This window comes from Sparus aurata, chromosome 4 (genome assembly GCF_900880675.1).
Source record: "Sparus aurata chromosome 4, fSpaAur1.1, whole genome shotgun sequence".
Lineage (NCBI taxonomy): Eukaryota > Metazoa > Chordata > Actinopteri > Spariformes > Sparidae > Sparus > Sparus aurata.
Window position 1 is genome coordinate 34541237 of NC_044190.1, and position 17123 is coordinate 34558359.

Below are 17123 nucleotides of genomic sequence, written 5' to 3' on the forward strand. Positions count from 1 at the left end.
CACTTTACAGCTTCACTACGACCAGATTTTCCATAAAAAAAAAACATGTGCTCATAACATATAATGCAGTAATAGTAATACCTAAAGGAGTTAGAAGCTACTCCATCACTGCTTTAATATCAAAATGATGCTTACACAGACTTCATAATCGAATGATGTGTAAAAATCCGAACACTAGGGGCCGCTCTACCTGCATTACAAGTTTTTTTTTATTTATTTTTTTACTTTTGATTCAAGTAATTGTTCTGATCTATCTCACAATATTTAATTCAACTTGTAAGAGTATTTTTTTTTTAATTGTGGATTTATTACTTCTGTCCAAGTGAACAAGCACATCTGTGGAAGGCCCCACGATTGTAGTGCAACTGAATGCTTTTTTGAAAGTACGCGTCACCGATCCGCAATATATTGAACATCTTTATTGATGACAGTAACAAAGTGCACAAGCAATTACAAAACAAAACAAAACACAATGACTGCATTGTTAAAAAAAACCAAAAAAAAAAAAACAAGAGAGAAACAAGACTATAAAAAAAAGGTTATTAAACAATACTACTGCGGTACTCTTGCCATGATTCCATCATGCAGCGAACCAATACAGCCTCTGGAGGCAACCTGTGCCTTTTTAATCTTTCTGTACCATTAATGAAGGGAAAAGCAGCGTGGAGTCGCCGCGAAAAAGGATTTTGGTCTCCATGCTGAGCAGTTCCCATGTATAGTCCTATACAAAGTGCTAACCAAATGAAGAATAACGTGTGCCTGCGAATACTACTTTCTGACATCCAGAGGATAATATAAAATGTATATATATATATAGACATATATATATATATGTATAGGACTATATGCAAAAAGAAGCAATCTCTAAAGCACCATTTTCGGTCACACATATTGTGCAAATTCATTTTTTCAAATGTAGTGCACAACAATGAGAAAATTAAATCAAAAGTGATACATTTATAAAAAAAAAAATTAAAAATGCACTAAGCACACTGGACATAGAAGTGATTCTAAGCCAACATGAATTCCTCATATGGTCTAAAAAATTCAATTTTGCATAAAACGGCAACATCTCACAGCACAGTATAGCACTGCGTTCAATGCAGTGTGGACATACCTGATGTCTGAGTTTCTTTTTTTTTAAAAAACAAACCAAAAAAAAATGTATAAAACAATAAAAAACAGGGGGTACAAATGGTAATAAATCTGCATCAGCATAAAAAAAAAAATAAAAAATGAAACGTCATTATCACACAGTAATATAGCAAATATCCAGTCGCCTATGTCAGCCTGTGTATAAGGTCCCGAGGTGCCTTTCCACAAAGCTGGAGGCTGGTTATACAGGCTGGAAGGAACACGTCTCCCACAGAAACACGCAGAGTTTACCAGGATAAAAACTTAGAACAGTGTGCACTGCGGCGACCGCGATTTGTGTGCGATACTACGGCAATGTCCTCACGAGGCCGGATGTCATTGGAGGATTTAAGATACATTTTGGGGGTAAAAAAAATGCTCAGCAGCCGAGCCAGTCCTTTGTGATTTCACCCAGCTTGACGATCTTCAAGCTGCTGTCCTCCAGTTTGAAATAGTGGTCACCTTTGAAGAAGTAGCTGTAATCTGTGAAAAGACAAGCACAACGTCAACAGGTCAGGATTGAAAATGTCCAATCGGGCCCCGCCGAGGCCGGACGTCCAGCCTCCTCTCGCTCTGGATCATGCTAATCAGCGAGTAGACAGAGGCACCTCTGTAGAGCGGCACAGGCTTTGCTTTATATAAATATGTTTGTTCACCGTGTGGGGAAGGGGCTATGCGATGCTTACAGTAATGCGTGTAAGTTAGGAGAGCCGTAATGGAAAAATCCCTGGTTTGCATCCCAACCTCTGACCGCAAAGATACACGAGGAGAGAGGGACGGTTTCGGCGGATGTTTACTGGCGGTGTCATGACGAAAATTCCCCAACAAGTATTTTTTGCTCACAGACGAGTCAAAGCTAACATGAGAGATATAAAATACCCGCTCTCCCTCTGACTGTCTTCTGTGAACATCAGACCGCAGATGACTCCCTAACTTCAGACCTCCTCCCCCTCTATTATTTTTCTTCATCACGTTCCCCTAAACTGTTCATTTCTGGGATATGACGCTGAAGGGTGTCACTGCCTGTTGTTTCTGTGGACTATGAGGAGTTTTTATTGGTAGAGGCACGGTGCCAGACTCACTGATAGAGCTGACCGGATTTGCCTTCATTGTGACCAGAAGGAACGGCAGTCTGAAGACGGTAAACTACCGCAGAGCGCCAGCTCTGATCCAGCTGTAATCGAAGCAGCACAGCCGCCACGAAATCCTTTTTTCCCCCCGAAGTTCAAACGAGGTTGCAGGCCCCGGATACATTCTGCTATTTTGTCTCTATTCTTTCTTTTTTAACCAATACAGTAATTATTGTTGGTTTATCTTCACATTCTTTTATCCTCCTTCAGAGAGTGATAGCAATTATATCATGTTGCATAAGATTATTTGTCACTTATGAGGTCACTGGTTGAGTTTTAGCCAAGCTAGCCACACTGGTCTGAGATAAATACTGTCTGTCTGTTTATCAGTAGGACTATCATTTGGTCCTGACTTAAATATCTCACTATCCCTCCAATCTAATCTCTGTATCTAACTATAAGTTTGATATCCCTTATTGTAGAGACATTCATGGTCCTCAGAGGATAAAGACTAAAGACTTTGGTCATTACCTGACTATTATAGTAGATATATAGCAGTGTAATTTGAACATGTCCATGGTCAAAACGTATTCCCGTCATCCTCAGCTCCTGTTTTTTTTTTGTTGTGCTATTGAATGATAGCATGCTAACATGCTAAATTAAATGGAGTTTATGGTTAAAGTTCTCATGAAGTCAAAAATGGCTGTTTATGTGTTTTTATCACGTCTCGCTCCATATCTCAACTTAACACCAGTATCAGGCCCAACACTGGCAAAAAACAAACAAACACTGAAGGCTTTTTTATTGTTATTTTAGAGTTTGTAACTTCCTAGAAAGTCATTAAAAATGTTGATGACCCATCCTGCACTTTATTTTTTTCGTCAAATAACCTGTCTTTATTTTATATTTTATTCTGCAAAAACCATGTCCGACCTAAAGGCCTACAGTTACATGTTAGCACTGTCATTGTGAGCATGTTAGCATGTAGCTCAAACCACCACTTTGTCTGAGTGCAGCCACACCGAGCCGTGAACGCCGCTCTCTTCTGTCATACTGTATTCACATGGCTGGGAAGATAAGTATGTTTAATTTTGCATGATTTGTAGTAGAGGAGCAGGCTGCAAAACCTCTGTTATGGTCCTTTTTTGTAGGTTTAGTGCATGCATTCATAGCAACTGCATTCATCAATTTAAAGAAAAGAAAGATTCTTTTTTTTTACCAATGTTGTTCAGACTGAAGGCGGCGTCGATGCCGTCTGGGATGCCATTCCAAGAATCAGCAATAAGTTTGGGGAAGCCAGGGTCCATTCTCTTACTGTCTTCATCGTATCTGTAAACATGGTAAAAGTGCATTTGTATAATCCTTTAATAAGTACAACACAATTCCCTCCCACACACATGCACCACTCATACTTTTCCATGGTGATTAAACAGTTGTCAACACTATAAATTCCCACGTTGTGCAAGGGCTAACGGGCCTGTTGGTGGTTTACAGTGCAGATTAGGTCACACTGAACTCTAACTAGATCCAGACGGAGCCAAGCTCTGCCTGAAGGAACTGATGGCATCAACAAAACAAGCTAGGTTGCATCAGACAAGGGTTTTAGGGTTTGCAAATGGTTCCGATAACTTTGCTTCGCCTCACCTCCAAAATTTGTCGTCGGAAAACAGGTAAGTCTTCCTGTTCTTCCTAAAGTTGAAGACGGCGTCGATTTTCTGCAGGTCAGTGGGGAGTTCAAGGCTAGAGAGCCTCTTGGGGTAGCCTTTCTCCAACTCATCGGCTTTGTAGACCCACATCTCGTTGCCTGGGGGGAAAGAGGAAGGGGATTAGTTTACCACAGAACTGTCTGACCAAGGTATTAGCCACTATTCATGAAAACCCGTTGACCAAATATCACATGAGTTCATCGCTTCATCATTCAGGGTAGCTAGTCTCCCTCAGAGCCAAACCAGCGCTGCTGTTAATGTCTTCAACGCTGACAAAAATATTATGTAAATTTCATCAGTATTCAGGAAGGCTGTCATGGAAGTAAAATGCAAAAAATGCTTCATAAACCACTAATAACTATGGTGGAAGATCTCAAGTTTCCCAAGAGTGCACATTGCACACAAGAGCGCTCAGCCAACATTCCTGCTTCCTCCTAATGTTTCAGTTCGCAGAAACGGCTGACCGTTAAGGGAAAGGCAGAGCGAAGACACCTCTTCATTACTCATGGAAGTGGAACTGTTTGTCTGATCAGCAGAGGAGGACAGGGAGGACGTGGACAGGGTGCACAGGTCATATAAAGTAACATTCAGCGAGCTCTAAAGCTGCTTCTTCCCCCCAGTTTTTTGTTTTTCTCCAGCGTACCTGCGAAGAACACCGTCTTCTCATCCACCGGGTTTTCATAGGCAGCGTCTATCTTGGAGGGCAGGTCCGGCCAGTAGGTGGCCACCAGCATGGGGCCGTTGGGCTTGCTTCTGAAGTTGACTGACCTGAACAGGAACCTGGCACAAAAGACAGTGAGTTGGGTGAGCGATCGTAAGGTTTGATGAGCTGGGGATGAAATGAGAGTGAAAAGGGGGGCAGAGGGGGCGACGAGGAGGCGGGGGTAAGTGTGCGTCTGTGTGTAAGAGGAGGTTTTAGTGCAAGTGCTTCACTGGCCGAGCCAGCCACAATGGCCTGATTCATGAGCATCTGGTTCTCGTTAGGACTAAGGCTGCCGACGCCAGCGGAACAAGACCTATCTTGCCCGGATTTCCAATACACAGCTGCACAACAACGGCAGCTTCCCAAACTCTTTTCCACTGACCTATTTCTTGACAAGAAAAAGATCTGCAATTGAAAAAAAAATAAAATAGTTGCAGTAATGATAAAGTGAGGAATGGAATAAACCTTTACCGACACATACACATATCCACAGTGTTGTCTACATTTGTCAGCATTAAAGAAGAGACATATTTTACTCTGAAGTAGCCATCTAAATTGCATTATTTTAGCAGTGTTCTTGTGGATCAACACCAACAGTATCCAGAGGGCTTTTCTGTCTTTCCTTCCTGTCTCTATTTCATTTAGAATCAAAACATAAATCAATTATCTGACTAAGTGGTCGTATAAGCGGACAGGACATAGATAGATTTGTCCAGACCATTTCTGAGACTTCAAACCTTCAAGGAGGTAATCGGTTTATCCTGCATGTGTTGCTGTCTGAGTTCTGTCAGAACTGTGTGGTAATGCAGGTTGATGTTTGAGGTCTGTAATGCATCACGATGCGGCAATCATGTAGCTCTGATGAAGATATCAGCAGGCGTGCTGTTGATTTTAACTCTAACAAGTTTAAAAAACATGATTTGTTGTAAATACTCAAACACATGCACAAAACACACCGTAATGAGCTTAAAATCTTGGTATCAATCTTGGTCCTGTCAAATGATAAAGGCCTATATTCTAGCTTGCTGTGAGGTTCAAATGATTGGAATTGTTTTGCTATATCCATTTAATATGTTTGAACTAAGTAATTATCTTTCTGTATGGAAGCTTTTAGTGATAGTGCGGTTGCCTACGTGGCACGAGGTACGTACAGGGAAAGCCATGCATGTAATCAATCACAATTATATCCTTACTGTTCACTGTCAGAACTGTGATTAGTTACTGCTAATGCAAACAAACCATTTCCTACTGCTGCTACTTCACATTAAAAGTGTTTACAGCGGCGTCTTTTATTGTGAAGCAGCCACAGGAAAACCACTGTCAGCATGTGGTTGACACATTCTCCAAAATCTTTAAACTGATAGCTTCCTTGCAAGTAGTAATTAATAGCAACATTGTGTCATTTTTTTTGTTTTTACCTTAAAATAAAAGCAGTGGGGGCGCCAAATTGCACAAAATGCCAATTTCTACATAATGTTGCTTTAAGTTGAACGCCGGTAAGCGCTGTGATGAGCAGGAGGGAGGCATCGCTTCTGATATTGTGAGGTTAGAGGTTAATGCTAAGAGGTTTGCACTTTGAATGTACGGTTGTGATTCGGAAAACTTTCCTGTTCATCAGACGCGACATTGAAAGCATCTTGTTTTCATCATAAACACCATAACAGAGACAGAAAAGTACATTTGTGGGACCAGATCCGACACTGAATGTTGTAGTTTTATCACCCTACGCATCGTAAGCTTGTTGTTAGCTCAATCTACGCTCTGTTAACTTAGCGTTAAATTAGCGACCTAGCTCAATGTCAATCAAAACCCACGTTCAGGGCTTTGTTGTCTCTCAGCACAAGCGCTTTCATCCCACCACTCGTCAAAGCGCTGCCAGAGCTTTTTGCAAGAATAAAACCTTTCCATTCTATTACCAGTTTACTCATCCTCGCCAACATATTCATTAAAAAAAAACACACACTGGAATAGTTATTGCAGCATTTGATTAGTATTTATTTCTCCACTATTCGAATTTAATCCACCAGCCCTACCTTGCTGTGGTATTTAAGTACACTTGCTGCTACCATGGCAACTACTGTTCCTTTATAAAATCTTAACAATCACGTCTTCATATATTTTATATTGCAAACAGCCTCTGTACCACATGCATCTACACAAGAACGCGAGCACAGGTTGCTTTAAAAAAGGCCTCGTCTGTAGGTTGACTAAACTGTTTCTATGAGACACTCTTTATAATTACCTTCTCCTTAATCCTCCAGACAGACACAGTTTTATGCTGAGCTCAGGGAGTGCTTCGAGAATGACTCACTGTATCAAGTCAAGATTTGTCCGACATCACAAATATGCTGAGGCAGCTGAGAGAAAGGGGGGGGATCCTACTTTTAACAACGGGGGAGTCAAGTGAGCATTAGCCCTTGAACCCAGAGGGGCAACACGTTTTCTCTGGAGCTGAACTCGGCTTGAACCGGAGCTCTGCGGCTTACAAACCTGTCACGGTCTTCAGGCAACTCATTACGTCTCCGCCCTTTACCGAAACTTTACTAATCTCAGACTTCAGAGAGATCGACTATACTGTACATTCACCTCCTTGAGATTACTCTGCCCTCGATTTCTCTCCCTTGCCTTCGCATCAGTTTCGTCTCCGCCCCCCCCCCCCCCCCCCTTTTTTTTTTCCACACAGAAAACTGAACTTTAAGGAATATCAAATCAAAACTCGCTGCTTGAAAGAATTACACAAAAGCCTCGGGTGGTTACACGAGAGAGCCAAAAACACAGTGAGCTGCCAAACATGGAGCAGAATAGCCTTTCAATGTCAAGAAGCTCTTAAATAAGTCTGTATGCATGTTTTCCTCTACTGTACATGCAAAATGAATGTGCCTTTCCTTACTAGCTGAAAGCTATTGCTCCAGATTAAGATAGTTTAACATCTTACCGGCTGCAAATGCCAAAAGAGTGGTGTCACCCATTGACTCCAACAGAACCTTCCCCACAACCCCCTAAATGACATTTTGGCACATGTGTGTTAGAATTAATGATCATAGGACAGAAAACTGCATCATTTTATGAGCTTACACAATCATGAACAGTTCAGATAACTACCAGGTACACTCATCTGTCAGTTTGATGCTTCATCAGTCTGAATTTTTGGCTACTAGTGCATTATCTGAAGTGTCTTGTGATTTTCAGCCCAGCTTGATTTCCCAAAAAATTGGGCCAACGTCTGGCGTGCACTGCAAGTGTGTGGGCCACAGCGAGGTAAAAAGCTGGATTGTGGCTTGTTTCTCCCCCATTTCTAACTCAAGGTTCTCCTAGAGGGAAACCAGGCTAACTGAAAAGACTCCACTCTTTGGTACGGAAGGTATGCTGGCGTGTTTGCTTTGGACACATTTCCAGAATGGCCGTGACAGATATACAGCTCTGTTAGCCATTAAAATTGCAAGGAGTCTGTGTTCCTGCACAGCGAGAAGCGTTAATACATCATAACCAGCACGGATGCTATTTGTCTTGTTCTATCAGTTCCTTTCCCGCGACGTTATTGCTTTAGTTCAAAGTGACCCTCAGGAGAATTTTTTTCTATAACCAACTTCAGCTGCTGTGATGAAAACATTCACCTCCCTACGGTAAAACTCACTGAGTCACAGAGACTGTTGACAAAACCGCAGCGCTTGATGAAACTCCTCTTCTCCACAGGGTCAGCCAGTTGACACAGTCGGCTTACAAGACTTTGGATTCACTGGCGCCGGTGGAAAGAGAGGACTGTGTTTAGGACTGATGACTGTTTTGGTTGTCACTGCATGAGTAGAGGACTAGTTTGTTTTCCCCTCTCACTAATTGTCGCGTCACAAAAAACAATAATCTAAACCCCCAATGTTCAAACGGCACAAGATTACCATACGGGAAAAGGTAATTAACAAGAAACCTCGCGTGTAGCTGCCCGTCGTTTACAGGGAAATTATCATGAAATCCAGTTTGTGTACACTTGCCTTATTTCACTCGCATGATTCATAAAACCAGCGGCGGGCTATCGTGTTCTGTGTTTGACGTTCTTCCTGGAGATCACGGACAGGAAATTTGACCAGACTTTGGCAGTGCTTGCGAGTTTTAACAGAATCAATCTTGGACTTAACATTGCATTTGTGACTCAGAGAGCTAATGAAAACACTGTTGTTCGCAGATCCAAACAACATGGACTGTGGGCGGACTGATCGGCGCTGTTGAACCTCACGTTTTAATATGGCGTGTATGTAATTGGGGATTAGGACCTTTTGTTTGATTCGATTACCTGTCCTTGAAGAAGAAGGTCTCGCCTCTGATCTGCGCTACAGCATCAAAGATAACTGGCTCTTTACATATGTCCATTGGAGTGACCGGGCCCTGGGTTGGAGATGAAGGCCTGTCTCCCGACACACCTGTTCATGAGAAAATCACCAGAATTTTTACACTCTCACAGTACAGTCATCTTTCCTGACATCTAATGAGAAAAACATTGCTTTCGTTCTGGTATTGGGCTTAATCCCTGTCGAGGAAACCAGCCAAATGTGACATTTCATCTCACCGTAGAGCTCCTGGATGCCTTTGATGTCATCCTGAGAAAGTCTGAAGTCTTTGGTGTAAGTGTAAATGGGGGCCATCAAGGCTCCGGGGTCCTGAGAGTGCTCCAGGCCAAGGGCGTGACCAAACTCATGGGCTGCCACCAGGAACAAACTGTAACCTGAAACACGCAACGCAATCGGGAAACTTCACTTAGAACAGTGAATACCTCTTTATACAAGACAGATACTTTACAGAAGCGAATTGGTATTGGATGATATGGATAAGTCACTTGGTACTTTTGTAGTCTGATGGTGGGACACATAAATAAGACATAATGTTCAGACTGACAACCTAACCCTGATGTAAAGCTTTATCTTTCTGTTTATTGGTAATGTGCCTGAAGTAAGGGCGACTCCAAACAGTGGCGGTTCTAGACCAGTTTTAATAGGGGGGCCAGGTTGGGGCCGGCTTTTTTGTTAGGGGGCACATACAACCCGGAAAAAAGAATAAATCCCTCATTCAGACAAAGCAGTGTTTACAATTTCAGCAATTTTGATTGGGTTGTAAACTGCTGAGACACTTTATTTCTGCCTTTCCCTTCAGAACAAAATCATTGCAAGAAATCTGTCATTGTATTATTAATGCAGACTCCCTGTCAGGGGGGCCACAGGGGGGTCCAGACTCGGAGTTACGGGGGCACTGGACCCTGTTGCCCCCCCTAGAACCGCCCCTGACTCCAAACCTACCTTGATATCACCAATTGGTTTGCCATTTCCATCTCCGAGAGTGTGAAGCTGAGGAGCGCATGCATTGCTACGGCTGAATCCTGACTCACAGCAACGCTACCAAGCGAAGCCACGCCCTGGCTTTATTTATCTATTTCACTCTAAATGGGACCACAACTTACAAAATGAATATTATGATGTGTTACAGAATGGCTTTAAATTATAAATTGAAACCATAAAATCATACGGAAACTGTTCACTGAGATAATAAATTAAGTGAAATGTGTGGTCATTTACTCATAAGCTTACATACAATTTGTCTTCTTTCGCAACCAGTGGAGTCACCCCCTGACGGCAAATTTATGGCATTTGCTTCACTTTTGAGACCCCAAAGCGCCGCACTTTATTTTCCTGTTTATCAGTAATGCGTCTCAAGGGTAACAAAATGACTAATGCATAGTTTTTCTCTAATCGTCTAAACTGTCTGGCGCTCATTATTCTGTCTTTTGGGGGAAAATCCACCCGCCAGACCTACAGCAGGAAAAAAAAAACCCACAAATAGTATTCATACCTTGGTCGGGACAGAAACCCCATTTGCGGTCGTCATCGTAGCTCTTGCTGGCGGCGCACCACATCTTGCCATCGCTGCGTCCCGATGTGGTGCAGGACTCGTAAGTGTCTCCCAGGAAGGTGAAGGGGAAGACACAGGGGCTTCCCTCTGCGTTTCCTCCCACCGTTGACATGGCTGTGGGAGGCAACACAAGGGTAAAACTGATGTAAACGAAAAGTGAAATGTGCCGTGAACTTAGTTCCCTTCACACAGTCTGATGAACTCATTCATGCGCCAAGAATATTTCCTCAGAACAGTTTGGTCTGTATTATGTTGTGAAGAGAGCGCAGATGATGTTGAAACAGCCTCATGAAAGCACTGGCACAACACACATCACATCAATAGCTAATCCACTGGGCGCAAAACCAAAAAAGCACCCGCCCACTTTGATTTTCTTTCAAAAGACAGATCATTTTTCAATCTGGCAAGGCTGCTTTTTGTGCTGTTATTCAAAAAAAAAATATATAATTTGCTTTTTCAGCACAAGCTATCACACAAGGCCGAACGACAAAAGCTTTCATGCCTCGTGGATTAGAACCAGATGAAGGTTGGAGCGGTCGTACCTCTCTCCGTCCATCTCGCTGTATGTCTGTCTGCCCTCCATACTACACTGCCTCAACCTTAAAAACCAGTCCCACTGACAGAATGGAAAATAAGCCCCGCCACTGCACATTAAAATACTTTCACAGCCACTCAGCAGACCACGAGCGAGACTGAAAAAAAAAAACCCCAGCTGGAGCATTCCTGCCGACCAGCACCCAGCAGGGCACCATACGCTGCACATCCAAATAAACACTGCCAGTAAAATGCACTGTATGCTTCGAAAGCGAGCATGTAACCCTTTAAAGGGACACACAAACAGAGGACGATGTAAATACTAGTATGCACATTTGAGGTCGTCTCCACTATGGAACAGGAAGAATCCATTTTGTCACGTGTTATTCTACTCTGCGATAGGCAGCGGATGTCACCACCTACCAGTCTCAGGGCAGAACCCGAAGGACTTGTCGCGGTCATAGTCTTCAGTGGTGGCACACCAGCGGTAACCATCATCCCTGCCCGAAGTGGTGCAGCTGTCATACTTCTCTCCCTGGAAGTTGAAGGGGAATTTACAGGGAGCGCCCTCCGCGTTGCCGCCCAGGGTGAAGAGCACTGTAAAACAAATATTGAAAAGTGTTACAGAGAAAGTCTAAACATTTCACACGGCACGTATTTGACATTTATCCAGCGCTCGCACATGTAAAGTGTCTCGGACCCCGAGTGATGAAGTAAAAGCAAGGGGCTCAGAGAAGAAGAGAAAATACGAGTTAAGAAATAAATGGAATGGTTTCAGTGCGATAGCTTAACCGAACAGAAGGCACCAGCACAAACTCGTGTTCTCGTCGCATAAAACAAGTCAGTACATGTGTACTTTGGCGCTGAGCATCGGTAGACATGTGATCATGTTAGTACCATGGACAGCAACGTAACGCAGATAAACAAAATGTTTAACAAAGCCCAGTGTTCTAAAGTGGGGCAGTGACTTGGAAAAGAAATATTCCACGATCCACTCCAAACAGAAAAAAAAAAAAACAACACTTTCCTGGCATACTGTTCAACCTACTTTCTCTCTGTCCAAAATCAGCAGAAAAAGCTTCGAATACAGCACGAATCTGATATGAAGAATGACTTTGCCAGTATAGGAAACACTGCTTTTAATTTCGGTTCAGTTAAGATGCAAGTAGGGCACGGCATCATGGCTGAGGTCAAACTGGGCCACGAGATTAAATAGACACAAGAGCTCGTTGTTGCGTCAAAAAAGGAAAAGAAGAACCGAAGGATGAACTTACATTCATGGGGGCAGAAGCCGTATTTGCCGTCCTCGTCGAAGTTGTACGTGGTTGAGCACCACAGGAAGCCGTCGTCACGGCCCTGAGATGTACAGCTGTTGTACTCGGTGCCCATGAACAGGAAGGGGAATTTACAGAACTCTCCGTCAGCGTTGCCAAACTTCACCTTCACCACTGTTAAGAAAAGATTCAAGCTCACATTGACATTTTTCCACATCTTAGCTGGAACCTTTAAATGTGATTTTCAATATGATAAACTCGCAAACGCAGGATTAAGCTCTGCATTCAATGTAATAAATGAGAATAAATCTCACAGAAGCACCAATTTAATAATAAGGACAGTTCATTCTAAGAGCTCTGAGGCGGGGGAACTATGTTTATAGATTATTTCTGTACGGATGATGAAATCGGAGAAAAGAGGATATGAAAACTAGGGGAAAGCTATCTGGGTCAGGGTGTGCAAATAAATGCATGCAATAGACAGTTGTTATTTTTTTTTTTCTATTTGGCTTCCAGATGGCTGAGGTTTGTCATATCAAGTGCCAGAAAAGTTCAGACAAAGTTACGAAAATCGAAACAAAGTATTTGGAAGTCAAACGTATCACAAAAGCATCAGAATGTGTGCCGTCTCACGAATGTTAACCGAATTCCATGAAGTGGTACTTTTCATTAGTCTCGAATGAAAGACAAAAGTTACATTCTGTTGAATGAATCACAGCGAGTGGGATCTGCTTGAATGCACTTGAACTGTTTCTCCGTTACCTTGGCCGTCTCCCAGCGTCCACTGCTCATCATCATCGAAGTGGGAGTCTCCTCCGATCCCTGGCCCCGGAGCAAAGGCGTGAGCCAAGAGGCCATCTTTCCCGTCGAAGGGGTAACCATCCCCGTGCTCTGTCGATGACATCATTCAGCGTTAACGCTCCAAGACAACACTCCAAAGTCATTTTTCTTCTCACAAACCGCTACAACTGGCGCAGCGGGGAAGCTCTGTATATTAGCCGGCCAGTATTTGTGCTTGTATTAACTATTCCTTGCTATTTTCGTCTCTGAATCAACAGTCTCGCATGCTCTGAAGTGGCTGCTTGTGTTTGTGTTCCGCTGTAATTATCAGATTCCTGCTCGACAGGGTCAGCTGTGGCGAGACGGACTGATGTTATGACACCGCGAGCGAATATCAAACGGCTGTTTAAATTGGAGTGACCCATGGAAAGACCACAATTCCAATTATTGTATAAACTGTTCCTTAAATGTAGGTTAGCCCGGCGGTGTGGAGTCACCGTAATAGCATGTTGGTTATCGCTCCTTCACCATGACTCAGCAAGGCCGTGACCTTCTGTTCAACTCCTTCCCTAACTTGGGTTTCTCTGTTTGTGCCTTCTGCAGTGGAAGGCGACTTCGCGTAATCAGCGCTGTTGTTACTGCAGCGCTTAAATACTCTTTTTAGGGAAAATATTTGAATTCTAACCTGCAATAACATCTCTGTGCCACATTGAGTGTGTCAGCATACTCTTCTGTTTCTCATATCCCAGAACTGAGCAAACGAAGACGGATGTGACAGCTACAGTAAGCAGGGTTCCTTGAGGGCATGTGAGGACGCCTTATTTTGAAAGAAACCTAATTTATTTGTGGAACTTGAGTTGCAAATATGAATTAGGAGTCTCCAAGTGGTGTCAGGGTTCTGAAACAATAGTGCCACCTGCTCATAAACACCGACCAATATACCTAATACCCGGTCTGCTCTGATTGGTCAGCACACACACGCCTGAGCCCACAGAGACATGGCGAGCGGGCACCACGTCTCTGGTCGGCTCTGTCGTGTTTTCAGCTTCCAGTGAGCTTCACTTTTATGCTGAATATGAGCATAAAAATAATAAATAAGTAACATGAAACGCGGGATTAAAGGCGGACGACTGACGAGGCGTTTAAGTTACTTCAGGAGCAGTTTGTTCCTGTGGGAGAAAGGAGTTTGTGGGTAGCTCTTTTACACGCACACAGGAACCTCTACAGCACACTGATGGAAAGGAAACACCGAAAACACGTAATAGGTCTCCTTTAAGTACAGTAACTTGGAAATGCAATTGCCTGTGACTCTTTACACAAGAATTACCATTGCGGCCAAAATTAATCATGATGTCAGCCTCTCCGTCCATGAGGCGGGTGAAGGACAGCGGAGTGACGTCGCTCCATACTTTGAAGGCTCTGAAGAAAGCGTCATTGATGACTTCCTCGTCCAGGTCGGGAGTGTAGCCGAGGATTCTGCAGAGTTAACAAAGAGTCAGTTTGATTTCAATAACGAGAAAAAAAGTAAAGAAATATCATAAAAAAAATACTAAAGGTGCACTTAAGTAGATTTATCACAAGTTCTCTTTCCTTAACTTGAGGTCGTGGAGATCCAGCAAACCCCGTGTATGAATCATCTGGTGAAAATTGCTCCTGAAACATTGTTCAGCCACAGAAACCTTGTTGTGTGTCTGTCTACACAGCCCTCTCCTTAAAAAACAGTCTCAACATCTCCTGGTTGTTATTGTCTTTGGCTCGCAAAGCCTTTCCTTACAAAACACACTTGTAGGCAGACGGGCTGGAACGATCGGGGCGTGCAAAAAAACAAAAAAAACAAAAAAAACACAAAAAAAAACGCTGATATAAATAAACCAATCCCACATTGTTGTAAACCTCAAACGCAACGACAACAAAAGACCTGACACATGCTGTGTAGGAATGCTGGTGTTAGCAAGACACAAGATGCAAGCTGCACGGTGACGGTCTGGATGGATGGGGGTGGGGTGGACTGGTGGTGGTTGAGGGGAAGGGAGGGTGGGGGGGGTCAGGCAGGGCCAGGCTGTGGTCCATCTATCAAAGCAAACAGACTCTGGCTTTGTACTTGTACTTATCAGATGCTGCTTTGGGAATCACATCCAAACTAGCAGATTGTAGGGTCACCGCGTGACTCAGACGTGTTGGCGATAGTGTTTCTCAACACTTCGGGTTTTATTGTTCAAGCGAGTTTACCTTCCTTGCGACTGGCAAGCATTTGTGGTACATAAAGAAAAAAACTTCAGGCCAAGGTGTAACGTCATCTCCTTTCTTATAGGCCGCCTACCTAAAACTTCCATGATGTCATTATTTGAGTATTAGTGGGACCCTCTCCCATCATAAAAAAAAAAACAACACATGCAGGATGAAAACTAGCACAAAAAGTGTTCCAATCCAGTGCGTCTTCAGAAAAACTGTGCAGGTAATGTAAAACAAATCAATCCCCTGACCTGTAAGTGACGTCTTTCTTCTGCCACATGGGTTTCCTGTGGAAGAAGTTGTAATTGGCCACATCTGGGACGCCACAGCGGGGCTTTTTCATGATGTCCACGGTTTTGGCGTCGATCTCTCCGGTTTCTTGCAGCGAGAAGAACTTTTGCATTTTCTTCAGGGTGTCCTTGAGCACCATGAGGTTACATCTGTCTTGTGGGCATCCATAAAACTTATTCAGATAGTGCTGCAGGAGGAGGAGAAACAAAGAAAACATCAGAAAAATGATGGAAATAAATAAATAATGTAGAGAAAAAAAATGAAAAAAATCCCCCAACAGTTCAGCTCTTATAACTTCAGGAGTACAAACTGATATCCAACAGTTGTCTGACTCTTTTTTTAAAAACAAAACACTTTTTTATTTTTTTTTTAAGAAAAACAAACTCACCAGAGCAACTTCTTTGTCTGTTTTGGGAGTTGTATCATCTCCAGGAAACCTGATTATAGGCGAGGGGGCAGCATATGTTGCTTGAAAGGCGATGAACTGCAACAAAAACACTTTGAGAACAATCCGACGACAGCTAAATATCGTCGGAGAGCCCATTTTCTCCTGTTTTACTGGATCTCAGCCGTGGTGAACGTCGCTCTGCTCTGCTCTGCGCTGCAAGTCTTTCCACCCCGTCAGCTTGGGTTGCCTCTGCTCCTCTTGCACGGGCTTTTCTTTTTTTCTTTTTTTTTTTTTTCTTTCCTCCTTAACGGGACATCCTGCACCTCGGCTCTATGAACTTTCTCAGTTCTGCTTGCACATGCACTTTTTCCAGCCCCGACGGCTTTCTGCGCAGTCTCCAGGTTGGGAAATAAGAGCGGGGGAGCCCACAGTTATAAACCTATAACTCCCTGCTTACTCATTCGTTTGGGGTGTTTTTTTTTTTACGCAAAACCTCGAATGACTGAGAGGGGAAGGACAGGGATTTAAAAGGTTATGATGTCCAGAAATGAAAACTAATAGCAGATTATAGCGTGCTTGTAAAACGACCGTGTGGGTGTTCAGTTAATTCACTTGCAGTAACTGGATGCAACTGGAATATTCTTTCTCATGCTGCCTCTTCTCTGCGCAGATGTTGAACCACACTCGCTGTTCACAAACTCACCTAATGCCATCCAGTGGTACAGGTGGGTTAAATGGCGTGCAGGTGAAGAGGGGGTCACACCTGCAGGAAGAACCCTACATCTTTAATCTTCTGTGTGTGTTGTGATTGAAGGGCATGTTTTTGTATTCTGGACATGTTTCAGGGTTGGAGCCTTCAGGTGGACAGTAACATGCACGCTCAGAGGCATGCAGGGTGATTAGCTTCATATTTAAAGGACTGATTGCTAAAGTAATTATGCTGTGCCATTGTGATCCATTCATCTTTGACCCTCAGACTTTAAAATTAAATGCTCCTGTTTGTTTGTTTGTTTGTTTGAGGTCACCCTGTGTCTGATCTCATCCCTGTTACTGAAACCCACTGTTTGCACATCACTATATAAAGGCTAAAAGTGAGTCATGCCTGTGTATCTATGTATT

The 17123-nt window shown here is 43.2% G+C and overlaps 1 protein-coding gene across 1 annotated transcript; it reads right to left on the reverse strand.

Annotated features, from left to right (window-relative positions):
* Positions 1-404: 404 nt before the first annotated feature.
* Positions 405-16370, reverse strand: mmp2 (matrix metallopeptidase 2). Its single transcript, XM_030413808.1, has 13 exons — positions 16005-16370; positions 15577-15803; positions 14421-14569; positions 13076-13204; positions 12314-12487; positions 11463-11636; positions 10446-10619; positions 9172-9327; positions 8899-9025; positions 4554-4690; positions 3849-4008; positions 3424-3533; positions 405-1617 (listed from the first exon to the last, which is right to left on the reverse strand). Exons 1-13 carry the CDS (start codon positions 16158-16160, stop codon positions 1514-1516), a joined length of 1977 nt encoding a protein of 658 aa, XP_030269668.1. The 5' UTR covers positions 16161-16370; the 3' UTR covers positions 405-1513.
* Positions 16371-17123: the final 753 nt, after the last annotated feature.